Source organism: Tachypleus tridentatus, chromosome 2, assembly GCF_004210375.1.
Source record: "Tachypleus tridentatus isolate NWPU-2018 chromosome 2, ASM421037v1, whole genome shotgun sequence".
Classification (NCBI taxonomy): domain Eukaryota; kingdom Metazoa; phylum Arthropoda; class Merostomata; order Xiphosura; family Limulidae; genus Tachypleus; species Tachypleus tridentatus.
This window is the reverse complement of record NC_134826.1, coordinates 155,049,538-155,077,481: the sequence shown is the minus strand read 5'-3', so window position 1 is coordinate 155,077,481 and position 27,944 is coordinate 155,049,538. Positions and strand designations below refer to the sequence as shown.

At 31.4% G+C, this 27,944-nt stretch overlaps 2 protein-coding genes across 6 annotated transcripts in view; both read left to right on the top strand.

Annotated features, from left to right (window-relative positions):
• The window catches only part of LOC143245420 (proton-coupled amino acid transporter 1-like), a 32,311-nt gene extending 21,094 nt beyond the window's left edge, over window positions 1-11,217 (top strand). For both annotated transcript variants that reach the window (XM_076491756.1, XM_076491757.1), the window contains exons 8-12: window positions 4,633-4,908; window positions 5,726-5,901; window positions 7,561-7,748; window positions 8,010-8,138; window positions 8,680-11,217. In XM_076491756.1, the coding sequence (XP_076347871.1) occupies window positions 4,633-4,908; window positions 5,726-5,901; window positions 7,561-7,748; window positions 8,010-8,138; window positions 8,680-8,798 (888 nt within the window). In that variant the 3' untranslated portion in view covers window positions 8,799-11,217. The remainder of the gene's footprint in view (window positions 1-4,632; window positions 4,909-5,725; window positions 5,902-7,560; window positions 7,749-8,009; window positions 8,139-8,679) is intronic.
• Window positions 11,218-15,224: 4,007 nt separating this feature from the next.
• The window catches only part of LOC143245421 (proton-coupled amino acid transporter 2-like), a 31,596-nt gene continuing 18,876 nt past the window's right edge, over window positions 15,225-27,944 (top strand). Inside the window, exons 1-5 of one of the 4 annotated variants that reach the window (XM_076491759.1) lie at window positions 15,225-15,435; window positions 19,442-19,581; window positions 22,846-22,936; window positions 25,159-25,247; window positions 26,164-26,256. In XM_076491759.1, coding sequence (XP_076347874.1) covers window positions 15,361-15,435; window positions 19,442-19,581; window positions 22,846-22,936; window positions 25,159-25,247; window positions 26,164-26,256 — 488 coding nt within the window. In that variant the 5' untranslated portion in view covers window positions 15,225-15,360. Of the gene's footprint in view, window positions 15,436-19,438; window positions 19,582-22,323; window positions 22,485-22,506; window positions 22,526-22,845; window positions 22,937-25,158; window positions 25,248-26,163; window positions 26,257-27,944 lie in introns of those variants that run through there. The other 3 variants (XM_076491758.1, XM_076491760.1, XM_076491761.1) reach the window with 3 other exon arrangements.

Sequence of the window (27,944 nt, the reverse complement as noted above, 5' to 3'; positions counted from 1 at the left end):
TTCTCTGGAACCATCCCTGTAATCACTTTGTACTTGTTATAGTTTTCATGATTCTTGTGTGGACTTCTTCTCTGGAACCATCCCTGTAATCACTTTGTACTTGTTATAGTTTTCATGATTCTTGTGTGGATTTCTTCTCTGGAACCATCCCTGTAATCACTTTGTACTTGTTATAGTTTTCATGATTCTTGTGTGTGAGCTTCTTCTCTGGAACCATCCCTGTAATCATTTTGTACTTGTTATAGTTTTCATGATTCTTGTGTGTGGGCTTCTTCTCTGGAACCATCCCTGTAATCACTTTGTACTTGTTATAGTTTTCATGATTCTTGTGTGTGGGCTTCTTCTCTGGAACCATCCCTGTAATCACTTTGTACTTGTTATAGTTTTCATGATTCTTGTGTGTGGACTTCTTCTCTGGAACCATCCCTGTAATCACTTTGTTATAGTTTTCATGATTCTTGTGTGTGGGCTTCTTCTCTGGAACCATCCCTGTAATCACTTTGTACTTGTTATAGTTTTCATGATTCTTGTGTGTGGGCTTCTTCTCTGGAACCATCCCTGTAATCACTTTGTACTTGTTATAGTTTTCATGATTCTTGTGTGTGGGCTTCTTCTCTGGAACCATCCCTGTAATCACTTTGTACTTGTTATAGTTTTCATGATTCTTGTGTGTGGGCTTCTTCTCTGGAACCATCCCTGTAATCACTTTGTACTTGTTATAGTTTTCATGATTCTTGTGTGTGGACTTCTTCTCTGGAACCATCCCTGTAATCACTTTGTACTTGTTATAGTTTTCATGATTCTTGTGTGTGGGCTTCTTCTCTGGAACCATCCCTGTAATCACTTTGTACTTGTTATAGTTTTCATGATTCTTGTGTGTGGGCTTCTTCTCTGGAACCATCCCTGTAATCACTTTGTACTTGTTATAGTTTTCATGATTCTTGTGTGTGGGCTTCTTCTCTGGAACCATCCCTGTAATCACTTTGTACTTGTTATAGTTTTCATGATTCTTGTGTGTGGGCTTCTTCTCTGGAACCATCCCTGTAATCACTTTGTACTTGTTATAGTTTTCATGATTCTTGTGTGTGGACTTCTTCTCTGGAACCATCCCTGTAATCACTTTGTTATAGTTTTCATGATTCTTGTGTGTGGACTTCTTCTCTGGAACCATCCCTGTAATCACTTTGTACTTGTTATAGTTTTCATGATTCTTGTGTGTGGACTTCTTCTCTGGAACCATCCCTGTAATCACTTTGTACTTGTTATAGTTTTCATGATTCTTGTGTGTGGACTTCTTCTCTGGAACCATCCCTGTAATCACTTTGTTATAGTTTTCATGATTCTTGTGTGTGGACTTCTTCTCTGGAACCATCCCTGTAATCACTTTGTACTTGTTATAGTTTTCATGATTCTTGTGTGGACTTCTTCTCTGGAACCATCCCTGTAATCACTTTGTACTTGTTATAGTTTTCATGATTCTTGTGTGTGGGCTTCTTCTCTGGAACCATCCCTGTAATCACTTTGTACTTGTTATAGTTTTCATGATTCTTGTGTGTGGGCTTCTTCTCTGGAACCATCCCTGTAATCACTTTGTACTTGTTATAGTTTTCATGATTCTTGTGTGTGGACTTCTTCTCTGGAACCATCCCTGTAATCACTTTGTACTTGTTATAGTTTTCATGATTCTTGTGTGTGGGCTTCTTCTCTGGAACCATCCCTGTAATCACTTTGTACTTGTTATAGTTTTCATGATTCTTGTGTGTGGACTTCTTCTCTGGAACCATCCCTGTAATCACTTTGTACTTGTTATAGTTTTCATGATTCTTGTGTGTGGGCTTCTTCTCTGGAACCATCCCTGTAATCACTTTGTACTTGTTATAGTTTTCATGATTCTTGTGTGTGGACTTCTTCTCTGGAACCATCCCTGTAATCACTTTGTACTTGTTATAGTTTTCATGATGTAACCTTTAAATTAGTTAGCACATGTTGACAATATTTGGCATGCTACTGGTAAACATTACAACTGTTTTATAGACAAAGTATCAATTTTTCATTAAGTCTTAACATTTGTTCAGCATTCTTCTTTTTGCATGTTGTAAAGCCAGTTTTATGTATCAGAAAGTTGGTAAATTTCACATTCAAACTCTTTATAATGTACAAATAATTTAGATGTTTAAGAAAAACATTTTGTATTATTTCAACTAGCAAGTATCCATATAGGTTTAGTAGAATTGACTGATCTTGTGTCCACCATAAAAGAAAACAGGAAGTGTAAATTGCTTCTATATGTGTAAAAACAGCTGATTGGGTTGAGAAAACTTGTATGTAGAAGAGCAAACAATGTTTCGACCTTATTTGGTCATGTGAACCTGATGATGACTAAAGAAGGTCGAAACGTTGTTCGCTCCTCTACATAAAATTTTCTCAACCCAATCAGCTGTTTTTAAATATATATTTTTTTCTACAAGTGGGTTTTTTTGTAATCACTGATTATAAATTGCTTCTTTTGTTCTAGAATGACATTGGATTATAACACAAACGTGCAGACTTAATAGCTTAAATTTCAAAAAATTATACTTTTATAAATATGTAATTTTTATTATATTGACTTTCCATTCATGCCTGACTAACAACACAGAAGTTAGAATGACACAGTACACATGCACTTATGTTACAGTATACAATAATGCAAAACTGACATTTAGTTTTCCTGTGTGACTGTTTTAGTGGACTATTGTTTTGTATTGTACAGTCACATTTCAATTATTGTACATACTTGTATATATGTATTAGTATTTAAAAATAAGTTATGAAACTTATTTTTATTAAGATTTAGAACAGTAAATAATGAATTAAACAAACAAGTACCTCTTCCAGCCATGACCTTGGTTGCTGTTTCAAGTAGGTTGCTAAGCTTTTTAAAATTTCACACATGCATGATGTGGAAGGAAAACAAAATTAGTTTTAATTATATAAAGTTGAATAACTATGTTGCATCAGGTCTGACAAAAAAGTAAAATAAATGAATTTTTGAGCAAACTAAAGACACAATTTACTTCCTTAAAATCTTTGTTAGAAAGAAAAAGGAGGCATTCTAACACATTAAAATAGCTGAGAAAACCACTAGGGGAACATTCTAAGGCATTCTAACACATTAAAATGGCTGAGAAATTCCACTTAGGGGAACATTCTAAGGCATTCTAACATGTTAAAATGGCTGAGAAAACCAGGAGGGGAAACATTCTAAGGCATTCTAACTACTGAGGGGGGGAACATTCTAAGGCATTCTAACACGTTAAAATGGCTGAGAAAACCACGAGGGGGAACATTCTAAGGCATTCTAACACATTAAAATGGCTGAGAAAACCACAAGGGCATTCTAACACGTTAAAATGGCTGAGAAAATTTCTAAGGCATTCTAACACATTAAAATGGCTGAGAAAACCAGGAGGGGAACATTCTAAGGCATTCTAACATGTTAAAATGGCTGAGGAAACCACGAGGGGGAACATTCTAAGGCATTCTAACACTTTAAAATGGCTGAGGAAACCACGAGGGGGAACATTCTAAGGCATTCTAACACGTTAAAATGGCTGAGAAAACCACTAGGAGGAACTTTCTAAGCTCTCATTTGGTTATTCACATTTCACATATTTATGTTCCTACAAGGGACCATTTTTAAAAATGGAAAGAGGTCAAAGGACCCACTGATTCACTTTGTAAGTCATATCTATGCATAATAAAAAGATAGGAGGTTCTTACTGTATATTCTAGCTTGTCTATATCAGTAATTTGAGTTCTTAATTTGTACAAAACTATAGATTTAATATTTTGATTTCACAAACATCTAATTTTAAACAGTGCTACATTCAACATATCAAGTGACTCGCAAAAAATTATATTTAGGTGTGTTCTTTAAATATTTACTTTTAAATTAAGAAATTAAATAATGTATAATATTTGAATTATATTCTACAATTTGATACCAAACCTGTGTCAACAAATGTGATGACATGGCCTTTGACCCATGACCTATCTGAAAAGGGTTAACAGTGTAAAAGGTACAAACTTGCTTCAAAACGTGTGTGGGCATTTTAGCAGTGTTTCAGATACGACATATCTTAACACAATGTATGTTACATTACATACAATACTGCAACAATGTGTCACGTGATTTATCTTGATACTGTAACAATGTATCGTACGATATATGTTTACACTAAATGTGTGTTGTTACACTACACATAATACTGTGACAATGTATCTTGTATGATGTATCTTAATGCTAAATGCATGATGTTCTGTGGACAATAATATAAGAATCTATTTCAAATAGTATCTTTGAGTCTAGTGTTTGTTACTCTGCATGGACATAACAAGACCTTAACAGTACAAGAAATAAAGTAATTTCTGACAAAATGAATGATGTTATAATCATAATGATGTGACAGTGTTGTAATAATGATCTAACCTAGGATCTATTTGTTTGTCTGTAAACTTACCCAAGAGTTAATTTAATATCACATCAGGAGCAATGTTTATTTGCATCATTATATTAATATCACACGAGGAACGTAGTGTGCGCATACTTGTACATTGAATATATACTGACTTGTTTCATGTTTATTTCAGGTGATACATCATTACACAGGGGCAGACCTGAGTATTTACAGTTACCTGAGCATTTTGCTTCCATTTGTCATTCTACTGGTCATGGTTCGAAGTTTACGACATTTAGCATTAGCATCTACTATTGCAAATGTTTTCCAGGTTATGGGTTTGTGTATAATCTTTTTCTATTTGTTTCAAAATGTACCATCATCCTCCTCAAGACCATTTACTCAATCCCTGTCAAAGCTCCCTCTATATTTTGGCACAACAATATTTGCATTTGAAGGAATAGGAGTTGTAAGTACATTAAAACATCAAGTGTTATTTGCTAAAAGTTCTTTGCTTGAGACTTTGTAACAAGTTTTATTAGTACTTTAACATATTATGATAAACTTCATGTTTCTTTATGTTGTATAGTGTTTCTTTGTGCTACCTTATTTAATAATTGTTTATATCATGTGGTGTTCCTTTATGTTTACTAAAAGTTTGAGATATTTAAAATTACAATATATGTAAACATTTTACTGAAGTGTTCTGGAATTATCTGAGTGCTTTTAGAAAGGAAACATTTGTGAGTCACAATTATAAGATAATGTGGAACTTTGGGTAATGGTGCTGCCACTTGTTTATCTTTTTTGTTAAATAAATTTCTCCAACTCCTGGACCAGAACCTCTGTTTAAAGTTGATTTCAAATTATTAAATATTTTTCTTTTTATTCACTTCCTATTTATTACCAGAATTGGTAGTCAATTTAACATTATTACAGTTAACATTGTGAGGAGTTACCATTTGTTTAATGTTCTGTTGGTGTAAAACATTCTTATTTATTAAGTCTGAATTTAAATATTCTGTTTGTTTAGTTGGTATATCAGTAATAAGAGATTCTGTAAATACCGTATTAATGTAACAGTCTGTAAGGAAGCAGTAAAATGACTGACCCGAGGTGAGTGAATTTAATGACAGTTAATAAAGTTCTTTAAAATATTACCTATATTTGGGAAAATCATTTGAAGATGTGACATACAAATGTTTATTCTATCATTGTTAGTAATTAGTGCACTGTCAGTTTTTAATTTATTACATATCTGTACAATTTGTCTATATACATTTCAGATACTTCCCCTGGAAAATGAGATGCAAACCCCCCAAGATTTTGGGGGGTGTAGTGGGGTTCTCAATACTGGCATGATTATTGTATGCTGCCTTTATTTAGCTGTTGGTTTCTTTGGTTTCCTCAAATTTGGAGAGTATGTAAGAGGAAGTATCACTCTGAACTTACCAGCAGAACCGTGAGTACACTTCACCCCCTCTCTTCCAGTTCAACCATTTCTAACAAGTTGTTGTGTTACATTCATAAAGTATATTAACATTGTAATATTATGGTTCAAAGTTTTGTTATCTAAGTTTTAAGTCCATTATTTCAAAAGAAACTTGTGAAAACTACTTAAAACGTCAGATATTGTCACTTGAGCTGAGAAACTCTTCTATTTTATCTCCCTGAATCTTTAATAATACGATGGTAGCTGTTTAATTGTACATGTAGTCTCTTATGTGTCTATAGCCTTTTGATTTGTACATTTCAAAAACCACTGAATGAATGCAGTTGAAACTAGTAATTAATTTCTTCAACCCTGACAGGTGCCTTGTTCACTGTCAACAAATTCATTTGTACTTTGCAGCCTACATAGAGATTACATACACAAGTATATAGTCATTAGAAAGATGTCATTTTACACTGAATCTAACAATGGTTATTTTCAAATTGGTGTTCAGTTTTTATCAGAGTACATGTAACTGACTATATTGTTGGTTGCCTGATTGACTTTAATACTTAGATTTTTCTTGTATAAATATGTTAAAGCTAGATACAGTTTATAATATATATTTAGTCTTACTAAATTATGTATTAGTTATGTTTTAAAATGTACAGTTGAAAGGTTTAAACATTTTTTTAAATATACGTTATACATTACATCTGTTCTCAAGGCTTACAATATCATGCATTGCTTGAAAATTTTCCAAAGGGTTGTGAATGTCTCCCAAAGGAACTGTAATATGCCTTTAGGGCACCATTGACTTATGTTTAGATTAATAATAAGTGGTGAAACGTTAAAATTAACTATATGGGGAAAAAACATAATTATGCATTTAACACAAGATATTTACAAAAAATCAGAGATACGTTTCTTTTTCTATTTCCTAATGTTAATAATTACATTACATTGTACATTGATGATAATAGCTAGTTTGAAAAATAAAATACACACAATTAACTTAAACTAATGATCTTGTTTTAAGAGATTCTACAGATTAAACAAATGAAATATTAAAACTATAAGATGCAGAAAAGAAATAATCACCTTGCACTTGATTTGTTAGTAGTTCAAATCTAAGTTACTTCTGTACCATAACGTTTTTAGTGAAAACATTAAAATACTGTTATTCTTTGTTTACAAGATACTTTGGATCTTTAACAAACTTTTACCAGTTTTTGAGACGATATGTTAAGAAATCTGTTATCACATGTATTTTTGTACAATTGAAATTTGTGACTCAGTTTCTGCCAATTACGGGTTCAACGTGAAAGGTTTAGATGAGACTTTGGGAGTTAGCTCCTTGTTTTCTAACTTCAGCAGTTGTTGAATAAAAGTATAGATTGTTTATTATATTGATAAATGTAGTTGTGTCTGGAGAGTCTAACTACATAATATCAATATGAAACTGACCAGCGAGGCTTTTCAGATACTGATGTCTTATGTTTTAACATTGTATCTGAGTATAAACAGATACCAATACAGTAAATTTTTTTTACATATAAGTACATAGGAATATGTAATATTAAGAGAGATATTTCTTTGGAAATTTTTAGTGATATTTCAACATAAAAATAGTGTCAGTTCTTCAGTTCTTTCTATTCTTCTAAAAGATGTGATATTTGGCTATTCCAGGGCCTACGAACTGGTTCGAGTCATGTTTGCCATAGCTGTCTTCTTATCTTATGCTATACAGTTTTATGTTCCTCTTCAGTTTATTTGGCCATTCATCAGAAAGAAACGTAAACTGGATGAGTGGATGTCCCAGAAAACTCAGAGAATGTGGGAGTACATACTTCGAGCATTCCTTGTAATGATAACTTGTGAGTGTAAAGTTCTGTATTAATAAGTTGGTTTTATACAAAACTTCATAATGTAGGAATACATACTTTGAACTTTATTTGTGGTGGTAATGTATAGAATACCAAATAAAAGTGTAGAAGTTTCTAAGTAGGTATATTTATTACAAGACTAAAAATAATGATGCTATCATAACATCAACTTATTATCCACTAATGATTACCATGGGTATATCATTGTGTGTGTATCTCTGTATACATTTTTAATAATTGGTATGCTTTCAGATTGTTTAGCAGTTGCTATCCCAAAGCTTGATCTTTTTATATCCTTGGTTGGGGCAGTGGCGAGCAGTTGCCTTGCCTTGGTGTTCCCATGTGTTCTGGAGGTGATTGTTTTCTGGAATGATGACATGAGTAAGTACACATCATGAATTCTTATAAATACCTTCTTTAGAGCAACAATTTCTCAACAGAGTTCAATAAAATAAATGAAAACATGTTTGATAATGAAGTGGATATTGTCTCTACATGTTCCCAATAAGTTATCTTTAGTTTGTAAAATGTATGCAGTAGATCTGTGTGATGGTGTTGGACTGGCTCCTTGGAACTACTTGGCGGTGTAGGACTGATTGTTGATAATACTGTCTTGTTTTCATTCTGTTGTTGTTTTTTATATTTTTGTCTTCAGTGTTCATTTATGCAACATTTATTTCTTCTAAAATATAACTGAATACTCCCATATCACTGTACAGTGATTATGTAATTACCAGCAATGTATTTTAAACTCTTGACTGAGTATTTTGGTAAAAATGTATTCTGTATCATTTAATTTAGATTCATGTATTGAGTTCAGATACCAAAAGCATATTATCAAAAATTGTCCTATAAGTTATAGTTCTGTTTTTAATATTGTTACTGAAAATATTTTGGTAAAAATTTCTTTCCTTTTTCACAGCTCGTGGTGAATGGATTAAACTTTTTGTCAAAAACACATTTATTGCAACTTTTGGAATTTTTGGCTTTATTACGGGAACCTATACAAGTATAAGTGCAATTATAGAAGCATTTTCTTAGCATCTGAAGAAACCACACTGTAATAGTAAAAACAAAATTTATTAGAGATGTAAACCTGAGGAACATCCACAGCATTCAGCTGGTAAATTTGTTTTTTCTCCAAGCTGTGTGCTCACATGTCAAGCTTTTAAATATAACAAGTGCCTTGTATAAACAGAAGTACATGTTGTTTGTATTGTGTACCTCATTGATCTGTAAAAGTATGAGCTGATAGAAACTCAAACTTACAATAATTGAATTTTAAAACCATTATTTTTATTTATATTTTAAAGCTCTAACTCGAACAGAACTTGTTATCCTTCACTTTGTGTTCCTACTATTTGATCAACTCTTTGGTTTTCACCTTGTTGTTATCCTTCACTTTATGTGTTCCTACTATTTGATCAACTCTTTGGTTTTACCTTGTTTCAAGTCTGTTTTTCATAATTTTTCTGTTTCCCAAGTTCCCTAGATACTTCTGATATAACCAATGTTATTTGTGTTCTTCACCTGTCTGCTTCTTGCATTCTTTTTCCCCTGTTATTTTACTGTTTCATTGTTAACCCTACATTCAATTCCTTATCTAAAACTAAGATTTTGTATTTTTCATTTAAAATATTTAGTAAGTTGAATAAATGTTAGTTAAATGTTTATAGAAAGTTTACTTTGAGTATTGGAAATATTTGGAGTTATTTATTGTGGTTGGCAGAATATTTGTACATACATTGCATTTATTCTAAAAACAGGTTGTTTGTTTTAAAGAATTGGGTATTTTCTATAAGGTATCATTCCTTTATTTTTGATTTATTTCTGCTTTGAATTGTGTAAACTATAAAATGTTTAACCTTGTTTATCCTACTTTAGATTTTAAAGCTAATCTCTGCAGTTGGGCACTAAATACCTTTATGTATAAAACAAATTATATTACTGTAGCATTGTTCCAGATTTTCTTTGGTAAGTTTGAATTGTTTTTAGAAATGTTTTTAATTCTTAGTCATTACTATAGAAAGAAATGTAAAGTATTTATTGTATTGAAACCAAATAGATCTTAACGTATATATAGTAGACTTAGTCCCATATTTCTGGTGAAGTGTAAATGTTTTGATGGCTTATTCTTAGTTTAAATGTTTTCACTCCTTAATTTGTTTCTAACTTTGAGTAATGACACCTATGGTGAGTCATTCACTTTTGTGGAAAACATTCATTGATTGGATAATGATAACATCTGTGATCTCCATACAGTAGCTTTGTCACTGTTTTTAATACATCCATGTGTTTTATAAATAATAATACACATGGTTTAACTGCTGCTGTGCTGAAGTAACTTTTCAATGAAGTTTCACATTAACCTTTTTTAAATAGTGATATGGAGTCATGAAATGTCCTTTTTAAACTACTGGATTTAGTTGTTCATTTAACACAAACATAACTAACTTTTTCATCTGTACCTGGCTACAATACTTGTTGAGTTTTACAAACTGATGTATATCTTGTTGTAGGAAACACAGCAGACATCTGAATATAATTCATTGTAAAGCAGCAAAGTGATGAATTCTACTATTGGCTGTCACTTTTGGGTTTGTTTGATTCAAATGAAGTTACACTTTTGTATTCCTGCACTTCAGATCATTAAGGTCCTTATCTATACATTTAGGCTTATTGTAATATAATTAATTTCCCAACTTTAGTTTAAATTTGCAATTTGTTTATTTTTTATATATTTGTCTCTTGTTTCCTACACTACTTGAGAAGGTACTAAAATGTAGTGTATCACATGTTAATTATAATACTAGTGGCAGCATTACCCCAAAATCGTGTGTTTTTACCACAGTTTTACTTTTCTTTTTACTGCAGGAGCACAGTTGCATATTAATCAGCTGGTAGATAAGCATAACAGTAAAGTTTTCAAAGTTCATCAGTGTCATTCTATGATAGTGAAATACTCGTACATTCTATCAGGATTCGAGATATATATATGACATAATAACAGAAAACTACTGTAAGATAAAACTGAACTATTGCTAAAATTGGAGAAGTATCTTAAGAACTATATTTACCCAGTAAAGTGTGTGTGTGTGTATATACATATAATAGTTGGGCTGCTGGTACTTAGTAGGTAAACTGAAGATGTCTTAGGAGATTTTAACAACAGCATTATAGAAATATTGTCTTATGGTGTTAATTTAGTTTGAAAGAAAACCATGAAATATATATTTAGTTAAAGCTGACTTCAGTTTGTTTATTTCTTGTAATGGCTGATCTGTTTTTTTTGTGATGTGAGAATATTTTTAACGTTTAATAATACTAAGCAACCAAAGTAATGATGAATATTTATACAATATTACGTGTTCATGTTTTATTAAAAGAATGGAAAAATGTAGTCGCTAGATGTATGTAATTTTGTAAACATTAAAGAAAGTTGCTAAAAGTTCCAGAAGAACCATGGTGTCTCATTTTTCTGACTATCACCAGGTGATTAGGTCACTAGATTCATAACCAGTGGGTTGCAAGTTCAAATCACTGTGATACCCAGTGTGCTCACCCTTTATTTATTGTTATCATCCAATCATCAATCTCACCATTCATTAGCAGGCCAGGAGTTAGTGGTGATGACTGCTAAATTAGGGACAACCAGTGCAGATAGCCCTTGTGTAGCTTTGTATAAAATTCAAACCAAACTGTCATCTTTAAGATAGCTGTAAGTTAGTGTTATTTCATAAAAATATCTGTTTGTGTAGTAGCTTTATAAGTGTGTGTGCACGTAATTTAGAGTTCAATTAAAAATCTGAAGTAGTGAATTGAATGTAGCTTGGATGTTGTACTGTGACAAAACAAAATGACTTGTTAAAAGTAGCAGTAAGAAAGAATACGAGTGAAACAAAAAGACTGATGTGGTGTTGAATGTGGAAGAATGGATAATACAATGATAGAACCTGAGACAATGTTGAACTATAATTGGCTTTTTTTTTTATGGAAATAGGATGTGTAGGCCTAGGAGTCATAAGTAATAATAGGATTAAATGGTAGTGGTAATGGTGTTTTTATTGCAATTTTATGGACATTGTGATAATCAAAGTCATGGCTCTAAATCTGTTTGATACATAAATAATTTACAAAACTGTTATTAATATCCCAGTATAAAATATTTTTACCCTAAAATTATCAACACAAATTGTATTTAAAACACCAATGGAACATAATGATAAATTTTAGGTAAAATAGACATGAATTGTACTAGAATTTAAAAGTATAATGGAACATACTATTAATTCCAGGGTAAAACAAACATTATTCAGTTTGTATCTCAGAACGGCTGGTATGGGTATTAACATATATTTATTGATAAGGAGAGAACAATGTTTCGATCTTCCTTGGTGCAGTGGTCACTTGAAAACTTTCTTAACCTGAATATGACCTAGGAGGGTTGAAACGTTGTTCTCTCAGTAAAAGTATTAATATCTATACCAGCTGACCTGAGATGCATTATTTCAAATGGGTTTCTCATTATCAAGCATTATTCAGTTTGTTCATAATGTGCCTCGTTTAAAACAACATATGTGATAAAATACTGAGAAATTTTCCTACAAGTCTTGGCAATATGAAAGAAAGAGCTTTGGATCAAACAATGGAATTATTAAACCTTTAACGAATTGTATTTAAAGTGATGTTTGTGGTAAACAGAAAATAAATGCAACACGTAAAGGATAAATGTACCTAAGGACATGATTATTTATTAACTTGTACTGGCGTAATAATTTATATTAAAAAACAAATAGCAATACAAAACCCATAGACGTTAGTGTACTGGAAGTGGAAACCATCGTGAACGGAACGGAAAATTATACTATATTAATTTTCCTACAAGTCTTGGCAATATGAAAGAAAGAGCTTTGGATCAAACAATGGAATTATTAAACCTTTAACAAATTGTATTTAAAGTGATGTTTGTAGTAAATATAAAATAAATGCAACACGTAAAGGATAAATGTACCTAAGGACATGATTATTTATTAACTTGTACCGGCGTAATAATTTATATTAAAAAACAAATAGCAATACAAAACCCATAGACGTTAGTGTAATGGAAGTGGAAACTATCGTGAACGGAACGGAAAATTATACTATATGAAATAATTAAGATTATTGATGAAAAGAAATATTCATGAAATTGTCAATAAAAGGAATATTTTTTTTTGCATAAGAAAAATACACGTTACTTATTAAAATCTTCGAGCAAAAGGATTTCTCATGTTCCTAAAAAAATTAAAATGTTGATTTTCATATAAAAAGGCTTAGTTTAAGGTTTTTCCTGAATTAATACCACAGACTGTAATGTTCTTTGGGAGATCTTGTAACCGAAAGTCTAGGTCTCATTACCTGGTAATTAGGGCACTGTGGGTCGCCAGTTCAGATCCTCTCTTTAACCATGAGAATGTCATAATATGCCAGCCAATCTGTGTTCTTAAGTAAAGAGTAGTCCATCAGTTAATGATGGGTGGTTTTAATTAACTGCATTTCTTATGGTCTTATGATGTCAAAATTAGGGACGGCTTGCCCAGATAGCTGTCGAGTGATTTCTCAAAAATTCTAAAAAAAAAACACACGAGTAGAAGCCATCAGACAGTCACATTTGAACCTCTCCACTAGGTCAGCATTCCTTACAATGTTAAAATCTGGGGTTTGAGTCTCCAGGGTGGACAGAATAGAGATAGCTAATTAAGTAGCTTTGGGGTACCCATTCACTACAGAAATATTTAGTTTCTATTAATGTTCCAATCTCAATAAATGTAAAACCTTAGTGAAATAAAAGCTAATTGTGTAATTGGATACAAAAGGACCCATCTTTGTATGATGGTGGTAAACGCATGAAGAATGGATTTCTTCACGAAGCTTTTCAAACTATCTGAACAAGTGTCTAATTCATTTATTTTTAATCAATTAAATTAGACCATAATCCAGTTGCTCTTCGATTGATACAGCCCCATTAACATGGATAAAAATAGAAAAGCTCTACGGCTCTCCTTGTTAATATCGAACGCCATAACGTAAAACCCCAAAAGAACAAATATAGACAAAACACCGTAACATACAGAACCCGGAAGGAAAAGAACAAATATAGATAAAACACCGTAACATACAGAACCTAGAAGGAAAAGAACAAATATAGACAAAACACCGTAACGTACAGAACCCAGAAGGAAAAGAACAAATATAGACAAAACACCATAACGTAAAAACCCCAGAAGAACAAATATAGACAAAACACCGTAACGTGCAGAACCCAGAAGAACAAATATAGACAAAACACCGTAACATACAGAACTCAGAAGGAAAATAACAAATATAGACAAAACACCGTAACGTACAGAACCCAGAAGGAAAAGAACAAATATAGACAAAACACCGTAACGTAAAAACCCCAGAAGAACAAATACAGACAAAACACCGTAACATACAGAACCCAGAAGGAAAAAAACAAATATAGATTAAACACCATAACGTAAAAACCCCAGGAGAACAAATACAGACAAAACACCGTAACATACAGAAACCAGAAGGAAAATAACAAATATAGATTAGACACCATAACATACAGAACCAAGTATAGAAAAGAGAACGAATAGAATGTTGTCCAAATATCACAAAAACAGAGGCCTAAAAAAGTGAGAGAAAAGAACAAAATATGTTTAGAAAATTATGGTGTAAAGAACCTCAGAAGAGATGGAAGAACAAATAGGATGCAGACAAGGCACTATAAATTACAGAACTGCAGAAGAGAGTGGTCACAAGAAGTACATAGTTAAAAATACCACTTGCTTCTCTTCAGTTTGGTATGTTAGATACTCAAATGATGTGTGAACGTACAAACAGTCATCTGTAGTTTAGAATAGCAAGAACTGTTCTAATGAAACCATTTGACAGTATGTTTCATACGTAATAATTATTTCCCCTCGTAGTTGCGCTGCGGGTAACCAATTTCCTGATATCTTTCGTTGTTTCTTTTGTCTAGGAAAAATTTAGGATTATATTCTGAAAACTAAGGCATTATGGCGTGTAAGAGATGCACGATCCACAGAGACAAAAAGTTGTTTGGAAACACAAAAAATAAAGTATTATGAGATAAGTATTTTGTTAATACGGAAGGTAGCTAAAAGGGGAGGACCAATAATACAAAGTGATTTAACTTAATAAGAAACACGGGTCGAAGTGAAAACCATGATCTTCACTTAATTTATGACCCGTCTCAGGTAGACGACCTTGTCAGACAGTATGCATCGTGTTACAGAGAAACTAACCTCCATATAAACTGAAAATGTACAGAGGCGCAGGTACACCGACTTGCTTGCTGACTTCACCAAACAGCGTGATAAGGACTTGTGCGTAGTGATAGCCTTATCAACACAGTCTTATGATACTATATAAAACCAAACAATAGATTGACAAAATTCACAAATTAAGCACATCTCATGAGTGAAGATAAATAAAACTCCACGTTATTTTTAAATCATTGAACTTGCATCATTTTTCAGTTTATGTACGTGCATATCTAACAAGCTATTATAAAGTGCCACTTCAGTGTATCATGGATATGAACAACAAATCATTTGACCTCGTGTCAGCTATTGGAACTGGGATGGAGAAACTGAAACAGCAACAGGTTAGATGTTCCTTGTTGCAGGGCCTAGTTTAATGAAATGTTGCCAAAATGAAGGCTCTTAAAATCGTTAAGATTTCTAGCAGAGTCCAGAAACAACTATCAGGTGGGGTGGGACGTATTAAGGTTAGATTTACTAAAAAGATTTTGATTTTTATATAAAATTAAACAAAATGTTTCGTATAAACTTTAGAAAATGTGTATTTAGGTATGGGCTAAAGGAGGCTCACTGATAATTTTATGTAAAATTACATGGGATGTAAAGTCCACGATAATTATTAGCTCCTGGGCTCACACAACCTTAAATCCTCCGTCTTGTGTAATTATTTTCGATTTTTAATAGTTTTTTTCAAATATATGTTAATTATAATCAACTTTACAGAACTGTTCAAGTCTTAGATGGAGAATTCTAGACATTCCAGTATCTGATATTTTGCTCTATCGTTGTTTTGATCTTGAACTTATAAATCCTGTAACTGAAGTGAAGTAAGATTGAAAGAGTTATAGTGAACGAAAGCTGTCACTGACGGTTCGGTATGAAATGATGGAGTTTTTTATTATTAAAAATAAAATAACGACTTACATCTCCATATTTTATTTTTATTGTCTCAATATTTTACCGTTAAAGTATGTGGGAACTATAAATAACCTACATTAAAAATAATATCAAACATTGTTATAGTATGAATGATTTTCCCAGCTGACGAATTTTATCAGAATTAATTATACTTGTCATAAGATTATTAATGTTGTTAGATTTATTACATTTTCAATACTGTATTTTTTGTCTGGTACTTTATGTTACAGTTTCTCCACTAAGTAAGGTTTATGTTATATTATAAGTTACAGTTTCTACACTGAGTAAGGTTTATGTTATATTATAAGTTACAGTTTCTACACTAAGTAAGGTTTATGTTATATTATAAGTTACAGTTTCTACAGTAAGTAAGGTTTATGTTATATTATAAGTTACAGTTTCTACACTAAGTAAGGTTTATGTTATATTATAAGTTACAGTTTCTACACTAAGTAAGGTTTATATTTTATTGGAAGCTACAGTTTCTACACTAAATAAGGTTTATGTTATATTATACGTTACAGTTTCTACACTAAGTAAGGTTTATGTTATATTATAAGTTACAGTTTCTACACTAAGTAAGGTTTATATTTTATTGGAAGCTACAGTTTCTACACTAAATGAGGTTTATGTTATATTATACGTTACAGTTTCTACACTAAGTAAGGTTTATGTTATATTATAAGCTACAGTTTCTACACTAAGTAAGGTTTATGTTATATTATACGTTACAGTTTCTACACTAAGTAAGGTTTATGTTATATTATAAGTTACAGTTTCTACACTAAGTAAGGTTTATGTTATATTATAAGTTACAGTTTCTACACCAAGTAAGGTTTATGTTATATTATAAGTTACAGTTTCTACACCAAGTAAGGTTTATGTTATATTATAAGTTACAGTTTCTACACTAAGTAAGGTTTATATTTTATTGCAAGCTACAGTTTCTACACTAAATAAGGTTTATGTTATATTATACGTTACAGTTTCTACACTAAGTAAGGTTTATGTTATATTATAAGTTACAGTTTCTACACTAAGTAAGGTTTATGTTATATTATAAGTTACAGTTTCTACACTAAGTAAGGTTTATGTTATATTATAAGTTACAGTTTCTACACTAAGTAAGGTTTATGTTATATTATAAGTTACAGTTTCTACACTAAGTAGGGTTTATGTTATATTATAAGTTACAGTTTCTACACTAAGTAAGGTTTATGTTATATTATAAGTTACAGTTTCTACACTAAGTAAGGTTTATGTTATATTATAAGTTACAGTTTCTACACTAAGTAAGGTTTATGTTATATTATAAGTTACAGTTTCTACACTAAGTAGGGTTTAGGTTATATTATAAGTTACAGTTTCTACACTAAGTAAGGTTTATGTTATATTATAAGTTACAGTTTCTACACTAAGTAAGGTTTATGTTATATTATAAGTTACAGTTTCTACACTAAGTAAGGTTTATGTTATATTATAAGTTACAGTTTCTACACTAAGTAAGGTTTATGTTATATTATAAGTTACAGTTTCTGCACAAAATAAGGTTTATGTTATATTATACGTTACAGCTTCTACACTGAGTAAGGTTTATGTTATATTATAAGTTACAGTTTCTACACTAAATAGGGTTTATGTTATATTATAAGTTACAGTTTCTACACTAAATTGGGTTTATGTTTTATTGGAAGCTACAGTTTCTACACTAAATAAGGTTTATGTTATATTATACGTTACAGTTTCTACACTAAGTAAGGTTTATGTTATATTATAAGTTACAGTTTCTACACTAAGTAAGGTTTATATTTTATTGGAAGCTACAGTTTCTACACTAAATAAGGTTTATGTTATATTATACGTTACAGTTTCTACACTAAGTAAGGTTTATGTTATATTATAAGCTACAGTTTCTACACTAAGTAAGGTTTATGTTATATTATGCGTTACAGTTTCTACACTAAGTAAGGTTTATGTTATATTATAAGTTACAGTTTCTACACTAAGTAAGGTTTATGTTATATTATAAGTTACAGTTTCTACACCAAGTAAGGTTTATGTTATATTATAAGTTACAGTTTCTACACCAAGTAAGGTTTATGTTATATTATAAGTTACAGTTTCTACACTAAGTAAGGTTTATATTTTATTGCAAGCTACAGTTTCTACACTAAATAAGGTTTATGTTATATTATACGTTACAGTTTCTACACTAAGTAAGGTTTATGTTATATTATAAGTTACAGTTTCTACACTAAGTAAGGTTTATGTTATATTATAAGTTACAGTTTCTACACTAAGTAAGGTTTATGTTATATTATAAGTTACAGTTTCTACACTAAGTAAGGTTTATGTTATATTATAAGTTACAGTTTCTACACTAAGTAGGGTTTATGTTATATTATAAGTTACAGTTTCTACACTAAGTAAGGTTTATGTTATATTATAAGTTACAGTTTCTACACTAAGTAAGGTTTATGTTATATTATAAGTTACAGTTTCTACACTAAGTAGGGTTTAGGTTATATTATAAGTTACAGTTTCTACACTAAGTAAGGTTTATGTTATATTATAAGTTACAGTTTCTACACTAAGTAAGGTTTATGTTATATTATAAGTTACAGTTTCTACACTAAATAAGGTTTATGTTATATTATAAGTTACAGTTTCTACACTAAGTAAGGTTTATGTTATATTATAAGTTACAGTTTCTACACTAAGTAAGGTTTATGTTATATTATAAGTTACAGTTTCTACACTAAGTAAGGTTTATGTTATATTATAAGTTACAGTTTCTGCACAAAATAAGGTTTATGTTATATTATACGTTACAGCTTCTACACTGAGTAAGGTTTATGTTATATTATAAGTTACAGTTTCTACACTAAATAGGGTTTATGTTATATTATAAGTTACAGTTTCTACACTAAATTGGGTTTATGTTATATTATAAGTTACAGTTTCTACAGTAACTATAAACATTTTACAGTTTCATAAACATTTTTACTATAGCATATATCATGTAGTCCATGTTTAGTCGCTTTAGAGTAGTTTTCCACACATCGTGTTTCTTCCTTGTTAATAACGAAGGGAGATGCCTGGTTTTATACAATTTTAGCAGCAAAGTCCATTCTTCTAAGTACACTTTAGTTTGTAGTGATATTATCACTTGTGTATAGAATCACCCACTTCTCAGCTTTCAGCGTTTGAACCGTAAAGAACAAAAGTAGGAAAGAAGGAGCAATAGAACCTGGATAAATATAAAATGAGGTAAAACAAAGAAAAAGGAGATACAGAATAGTGAGTAGACATGGAAGGAAATTAGGGGAAGTAGAATAAGAAAGACAGAAGAAAATATAGTGAGAAACATCTTTATTTTACTGTTGTTGTGCAGCAACTGATTATTCGATATATTTACACAATGTTTAGCAGATATCTTCGTCTGTTCCTCGAGAAAACTCAACAGAACACATCGTATTGAATCATCCACGAGATTCGACCACAGATATAGCAAGGACCCAATCTGTTGAAGGACCCAGTAAAGATGTCAGCACGAACACATCTCAAATATCGTAAGTTTAGGTTTTTCTGTGTGTTTCAAATAATTACACCACAAGAAAGGTCGAAATGTTGTTCTCTTCGTATCAATAAAACTGTTAGGTTAGGTTAGGTTAGGTTACAACAACTTAGTAGTTAATCAGACTCATTAGTTGAAACTAACCACTTTTCTAACTTATTGTTACAATACGTTATTACAACAACTTAGTAGTTAATCAGACTCAGTAGTTGAAACTAACCACTATTATAACTTATTGTTACAATACGTTGTTACAAGAACTTAGTGGTTAACAAGACTCATTAGTTGAAACTAACCACTATTACAACTTATTCTTAGAATTATTTTCTTCAAATGAGTAGTTAAGAGGTTAACTGGTGAAAATTTATATTTTTCTATATTAAAATACGTACTACAAGAACTTCGTGTTTCATCTGATACAATTGTTTTCTATATTAAAATACGTACTACAAGAACTTCGTATTTCATCTGATACAATTGTTTTCTATATTAAAATACGTACTACAAGAACTTCGTATTTCATCTGATACAATTGTTTTCTATATTAAAATACGTACTACAAGAACTTCGTATTTCATCTGATACAATTGTTTTCTATATTAAAATACGTACTACAAGAACTTCGTGTTTCATCTGATACAATTGTTTTCTATATTAAAATACGTACTACAAGAACTTCGTATTTCATCTGATACAATTGTTTTCTATATTAAAATACGTACTACAAGAACTTCGTATTTTATCTGATACAATTGTTTTCTATATTAAAATACGTACTACAAAAACTTCGTATTTCATCAGATACAATTGTTAAAATAAAGTACTTCTATAACAATAATTGGTAGTTCACCAGCGAGAGCACCTGGCTATTGTACTTCTATAACAATAATTGGTAGTTCACCAGCGAGAGCACCTGGCTATTGTACTTCTATAACAATAATTGGTAGTTCACCAGCGAGAGCACCTGGCTGATTACAGTACGTTACAACTGTTGCAATCAGTTATGTTACACATATGTTACTGAAATAATAGTGTGGTATTATTTATTGTTATATATATATGTTGTTTCAATATGTATTGTGATATCTTGAAGTAACCGGATCTATTGCTTCCATATTACTATAAGAATAACGTGACACCATATATTTAAAGTTATCTGTTAGTACCAATCATATATTTAAAGTTATCTGTTAGTACCAATCATATATTTAAAGTTATCTGTTAGTACCAATCATATATTTAAAGTTATCTGCTAGTACCAATCATATATTTAAAGTTATCTGTTAGTACCAATCATATATTTAAAGTTATCTGTTAGTACCAATACTACAGACACGCCACTGATTTCCCGGCACCTCCTTTAATCCGGTCTCTCTGTCGGTGTTTGGGTAAGAAAGGTTCATACAGGTTCTCTGTGACTTCTTCCTCCTCCCCGTACTTATGTTCTTGACGGTTTGGTATTTGTAATTGTAGAACTGAATATTATTTTGATCCTTTTCAGGACAAGTATTGTCCATGTATTGTGGCTCGTACATAGTGATGATTTTATTCTATCAGCAGAATGTCAAGTGGCATTTTTATTATTATTTAATATTTATTTTAATTTATTATTTATTATTATTGTTTTTATTTATTTTTTATGTATTTATTTATTTTTATGTTTAAAATATATATTGACTGGGGAGAGATATTTAGCACCAGCTTCATCATGTATGAGGTACCTGTCTAGTTCGCATAGTAATTCGTTTTTCATCCAATTCTTATTAAAGTACATTATTGTAATATGTAGGAGTCTGTCTGGTATGGTTGGTATGTTCGGGTATTTGTGAATTAACTGAGATGATATTGTTCTTGGAACTCTGTATCCAGTTGTGAGGAGTGTGTTTTGGATTGTTTGTAGTTTAGTTTTAATGATTTCATTGCTTACAGTTATCCATGCTGGAGCTGCATAGTCTATTGCGGGTCTGATATATGTTTTATAGATTTTTAGTATGTTATCTGTAGATGCTCCACTGTTACCAGTTAGACTCCTAGCATAGTTAGTTCTTCGTCAGACTTTATTTTTAATTTCGTTAACATGATTGATCCAAGTTAGTTTTGAATCACAGGTCAGACCGAAACATTTTGCCGATGGGGCAGTCTGGAGTAGTGTGCCATTCATGTATAATTCTGGCAACGTAACGGAACAAGAGCCAATGACTCTTCATCTGCTGTATGAAAAATTACACAGGGAAAGATCAGAACAACGTCTCTTGTATGAAATGTTTAAAAACATAGCCAAGAAGAATGAGTGTCAGGGCAGTAGGTCTACATCCAATAATTCTATGGCTTCAACTTTAAATACCCCGGATATTCTAACTGCAACATAAGTTCATGGTGAAACAGTCAGCTATGAAACAGACAGCAATCCATAAATTTTCAGACTGTGTGATTAGTCCTACAATTCCAGTAAAATTATAAAATTTGCCATACTGGAAGCGGTGCCACTGCAACGTTCTTTGTCAGTACAGTAATTAATAAACCTTTTTCATTTATACTGTACTAGTTTATATCATTTACCATTTAATTTACATTTAATATTTGTTTTATTTAAGTTTCTGACAATTCATAGTGCTGTAGAGACACGAGGGGAAGAGGTATAATTAGTATTGTTTAATTATTGTAATGTGACCTCTCTTGGTCAGACTAGGCTCTGGAATCAGGGGTACCGTAAAATCGGTGGGGTCAGTGGCGTATCTAGGGGGGGCAAGGGATACACCTGTGCCCGGGCGCAGCATCGGAGGGGCGCCAACTTGATGTTACATAATTAGGAATTTTGGCTTATATTTTGTTACGAGGGGGCGCGAAAACTGACTTTGTCCCCGGGCGCTGAATACCCTAGCTACGCCACTGGATGAGGTACCTGTTTACTATATTAAATTAACCGCTTCTTTGTTACTGTAAGGATAATATAACACTAGGTGTTAATATTTGAAGTTATCTGTTAATAACAATACTGTAACATCTTGAATTAACCGGTTATGTTCCCTTTACGTTATTGTAAGGATAACATAACACTAAGTATTAATATATAAGCTAATTGTTAAAAAAATATTGTAACATCTTGAGTTAACCGGTTCTGTTCTCTCTACGTTATTGTAAGGATAATATAAAACTAGGTGTTAATATTTGAAGTTATCTGTTAATAACAATACTCTAATATCTTGAATAATACAACACTAGTTGTGTATATTTGAAGTTATGTATGCTTGTTTTGCAGTAATAGCAAAGCTTTAATGAACTTGATCAAGGCTAACGTGGGTCCTGGACTTCTGGCTATCCCTAATGCATTCGGAAATGCCGGCTTACTTGTAAGTACAACTTGTATATCTTTATTTTATATGTCTCAACCTTCCACCATATTGACATTGTATTTAGAGATTTCGAGTTTACAGATATTATTTTTGAACGTTACTGTTTAAGCCTATTTTAAAATATTCAATCACCGAATATAGCACCTAATATATGTGATTAACTTTGTCTGTACTATCTGTAAATTATCTACATTTATTATAGTTAAAAATGTTACGAAAACGAAATAAATATTGTCGCGAACGTACAGCAATTTAAGAGTAATATTACTATGGTTTGGGAGAACCAACTACAATAGTTTGGAAGTACTATTTATAGTAGTTTATTAGTGTTACAATAGTTTGATAGTACTATTTATAGTAGTTTATTAGTGTTACAATAGTTTGGTAGTATATTTATAGTAGTTTATTTGTGTTACTTACAATAGTTTGGTAGTACTATTTATAGTAGTTTATTAGTGTTACAATAGTTTGGAAGTACTATTTATAGTAGTTTATTTGTGTTACAATAGTTTGGTTGTACTATTTATAGTAGTTTATTAGTGTTACAATAGTTTGGTAGTATATTTATAGTAGTTTATTTGTGTTACTTACAATAGTTTGGTAGTACTATTTATAGTAGTTTATTAGTGTTACAATAGTTTGGTAGTATATTTATAGTAGTTTATTAGTGTTACTTACAATAGTTTGGTAGTACTATTTATAGTAGTTTATTAGTGTTACTTACAATAGTTTGGAAGTACTACTTATAGTAGTTTATTAGTGTTACTTACAATAGTTTGGTAGTACTATTTATAGTAGTTTGGCAGCACCATAGTGTTACCCACAATAGTCCGGAGTACCACTTATAGTAGCTTATTAGTGTCACTTACAACAGTTTGGTAGCACCATTTATAGTAGTTTGGTAGTGTTACTTACAATAGTTTGGTAGTACTATTTATAGTAGTTTATTAGTGTTACTTACAATAGTTTGATAGTACTATTCATAGTAGTTTATTAGTGTTGCTTACAATAGTTTGGAAGTACTATTCATAGTAGTTTATTAGTGTTACTTACAATAGTCTGGAAGTATTATTTATAGTAGTTTATTAGTGTTACTTACAATAGTTTGGTAGTACTATTTATAGTAGTTTGGTAGTGTTACTTACAATAGTTTGGTAGTACTATTTATAGTAGTTTATTAGTGTTACAATAGTTTGGTAGTACTATTTATAGTAGTTTATTTGTGTTACTTACAATAGTTTGGTAGTACTATTTATAGTAGTTTGGTAGTGTTACTTACAATAGATTGGTAGTACTATTTATAGTAGTTTGGTAGTGTTACTTACAACAGTTTAGGACTTATATTACTTTGGTAAAGCTATTGTAATTTGTAAGACCGGCAGGTAAGTTATTTATTTGACTATTTTTGATAATTTTATCAGAATTTGTTAACATTAAAAACATTATTAATTTGCTTGTTTCAGATAAGTACACCCGTCTTTAATAATCAATAGTCAATAATTATGATGTATCAATACTTCAATATTTCATATAAAAATGTAGAATTAACGTTTTTGTAATTATTTAAAACCACAATAAAATTCAAGTTGACAACCTTTTCAGTAAAATATCATATTTATGAATAAATAAAATGAGAGCTATTGACTGTAGAGTTCCTTATTTATTGATACTAGACAATATAAACACAAGTTAGAGACTTTAAAGAGATGATAGAATTGTTTCAATTCAAACCTTTAATATTACAAGTTTACACTCGAAAATGTCTTTGAATGCTTCAGTTATAGAAACTGGCTTCGAAGGAAACATGCCGGGCTGAATACTTTAACGTCCAGAGTTTAATGTAGCCCTAGTTTAAATTTCTTTATAATAGACGTTTATTACAGATGTTATTAGTTTTATGTATTCCTGTTTGTGGTAAATATTATCCTTAAACTGAAAATTGTATTAAAGTGTATTTGTTGTCAAATACAAACCTATGTCACTGTGAATACCAAGTGTCACACATTCAAATATAGACTTAAGTTCCCATATCGGTAAATAACGGTTACCTTTTATATTTAGTTTTCCAACAGTTGTTAAATATGTTTCTCCCCTACTGATGATTGGATTCTACTTTTATAGTTATCTGTTTCACAAATCTGTAATTATTTTTACTTCATATGATATTTTAATCTCACTACTGTTTCTCTACCAAACTATTAAAAATGCCTCCTTTTTAGGTTGGAACTCTTGGGGTCCTTATTTTGGGAAGTTGCTGTATCCATTGCATGCATATCTTGGTAAGGTGTAGCAACAGACTAGAAGCCAAGTGAGTGGTTGTACAAAATATTATATCTAGTGTGTCACTTAAATATGTGATAGTTTATAAGACAAGTAACATGTTGTATGTGATATTATGTGTAGTTTACCAACTATATATACAATTTGATTAAGTTCTTATATACATAATTTATCAGCTAAAATTTGTTTTGTGTATGTTTTTTCGATAGTGTTAACAAAATAAATGTGTCACACACTCACTAGAACCGAGACATCTTGTGTACGAACATCGTCTAACGGCCAGGATATGTATGTTATTGTCTAAAAGTCAACTGGCTGTTTTAAACTTCGTATGAACAAATAATTTCAGAATTTCATATTTTTTTCTAATTTAAGAACTTGTAGTCCCCACCCCAATGTATAATACTTGTTTTTATTTTCCTCTTGCTAACTGTATCCGTACTATCCCAAACTGTTTCAATAACAGATAATTATAAGAATATAATCAGTAATAAATAGTCTAAGTACATTATTTGATACTTTATAAGAATTCGTTAAACATGTGTAAGATATCTGTGTCAAATTATGTTTGTTATGTTGAATATCACGTGGGGCTCCTCCAAGGCTCTGTTTTCTGGCCAACCCTAATTTTGAAGTGACAGTACAGCTAGTCAACACCACCCATTGCCAACTCGTAGGCCATTATTAAGGCTCTTGACCGTAATCTCACAAAGCCACCACGGCTGAAACGACCTGCAATTGCTATGGAAAAACAAAACAACTGAAACCTAAGAAATAACTTCAAAAACATAATTTTATTTGCAGTATCAGGTTCAATACTAAATGTCTTTATTTTAATTCTTCCAGGAAGCTTCTCTTAATCAGTAACGTCTTAACATTTTCTTCCCAGTGTTTTAAGTACCACGTTCCTTCCACTTCAAATAACATGTTAACATTCCACACAGGACCGGCACGCGGAATTATGATTATGCTAAGCTTGTGGAGTATGCTTATAGGTATGGACCAGAGCCACTAGTGAAGTATACTCCTCTGGCGAGGTAGGTACTTGAAACTACTAAATATCGAATATTAGATAAGGGATCTAAACAACGGATATTACATATGGTAAGGGATATAAACAATGGATACTAGGTAAGGTAAGGGATGGAACCAATGGATACTAGATAAGGTAAGGGATGGAAACAACGGATATTAAGTAAGGTAAAGGATCAAAACAATGGATACTAGGTAAGGTAAGAGATGGAAACAATGAATACTAGATAAGGTAAGGGATCAAAACAATGGATACCAGATAAGGTAAGGGATCAAAACAATGGATACTAGGTAAGGTAAGGGATGGAACCAATGGATGCTAAATAAGGTAAGGGATCAAAACAATGGATACTAGATAAAGTAAGGGATCAAAACAATGGATACTAGATAAGGTAAGGGATGGAACCAATGGATGCTAGATAAGGTAAGGGATAGAAACAACGGATACTAGATAAGGTAAGGGATCTAAACAACGGATACTAGATAAGGTAAGGGATCAAAACAATGGATACTAGATAAGGTAAGGGATCAAAACAATGGATACTGGATAAGGTAAGGGATCAAAACAATGGATACTAGATAAGGTAAGGGATCAAAACAATGGATACTAGATAAGGTAAGGGATCAAAACAATGGATACTAGATAAGGTAAGGGATCAAAACAATGGATACTAGATAACGTAAGGGATCAAAACAATGGATACTAGATAAAGTAAGGGATCAAAACAATGGACACTAGATAAGGTAAGGGATCAAAACAACGGATACTAGGTAAGGTAAGGGATCAAAACAATGAATACTGGATAAGGTAAGGGATAAAAACAATGAATACTGGATAAGGTAAGAGATGGAAACAATGGATACTAGATAAGGTAAGGGATTGAAACAATGGATACTAGATATGGAAAAGGATGGAAACAACGGATACTAGATAAGGTAAGGGAACTAAACAACGGATATTACATATGGTAAGGGATAGAAACAATGGATACTAGGTAAGGTAAGGGATAGAAACAATGGATACTAGGTAAGGTAAGGGATCAAAACAATGGATACTAGATAAGGTAAGGGATCAAAACAATGGATACTAGATAAGGTAAGGGATCAAAACAATGGATACTGGATAAGGTAAGGGATCAAAACAATGAATACTGGATAAGGTAAGGGATCAAAACAACGGATACTAGATAAGGTAAGGGATGGAACCAATGGATACTAGATAAGGTAAGGGATCAAAACAATGGATACTGGATAAGGTAAGGGATCAAAACAATGAATACTGGATAAGGTAAGGGATCAAAACAACGGATACTAGATAAGGTAAGGGATGGAACCAATGGATACTAGATAAGGTAAGGGATGGAAACAACGGATACTAGGTAAGGTAAGGGATCAAAACAATGGATACTAGATAAGGTAAGGGATAGAAACAACGAATATTAGGCAAGGTAATTATATGTTTAAAACGGCTGGAATGGGAAGAGAAAGCACTAGTAGAGGAGTGAACTACGTTACGACCTTCTTCTTACCGTTGTTCGCTCCTATATTAGTACTTTTTTTATCCATACCAGCCGTTTTTAAATATATAATTTTCTCTACAAGTGGGTTTTTTTCGTCATCACGGATTAGGCAAGGTAAGATAGGTTATAAGTATAATTTACATATGTAACTGAAAACGAAATGTTAAACTTTT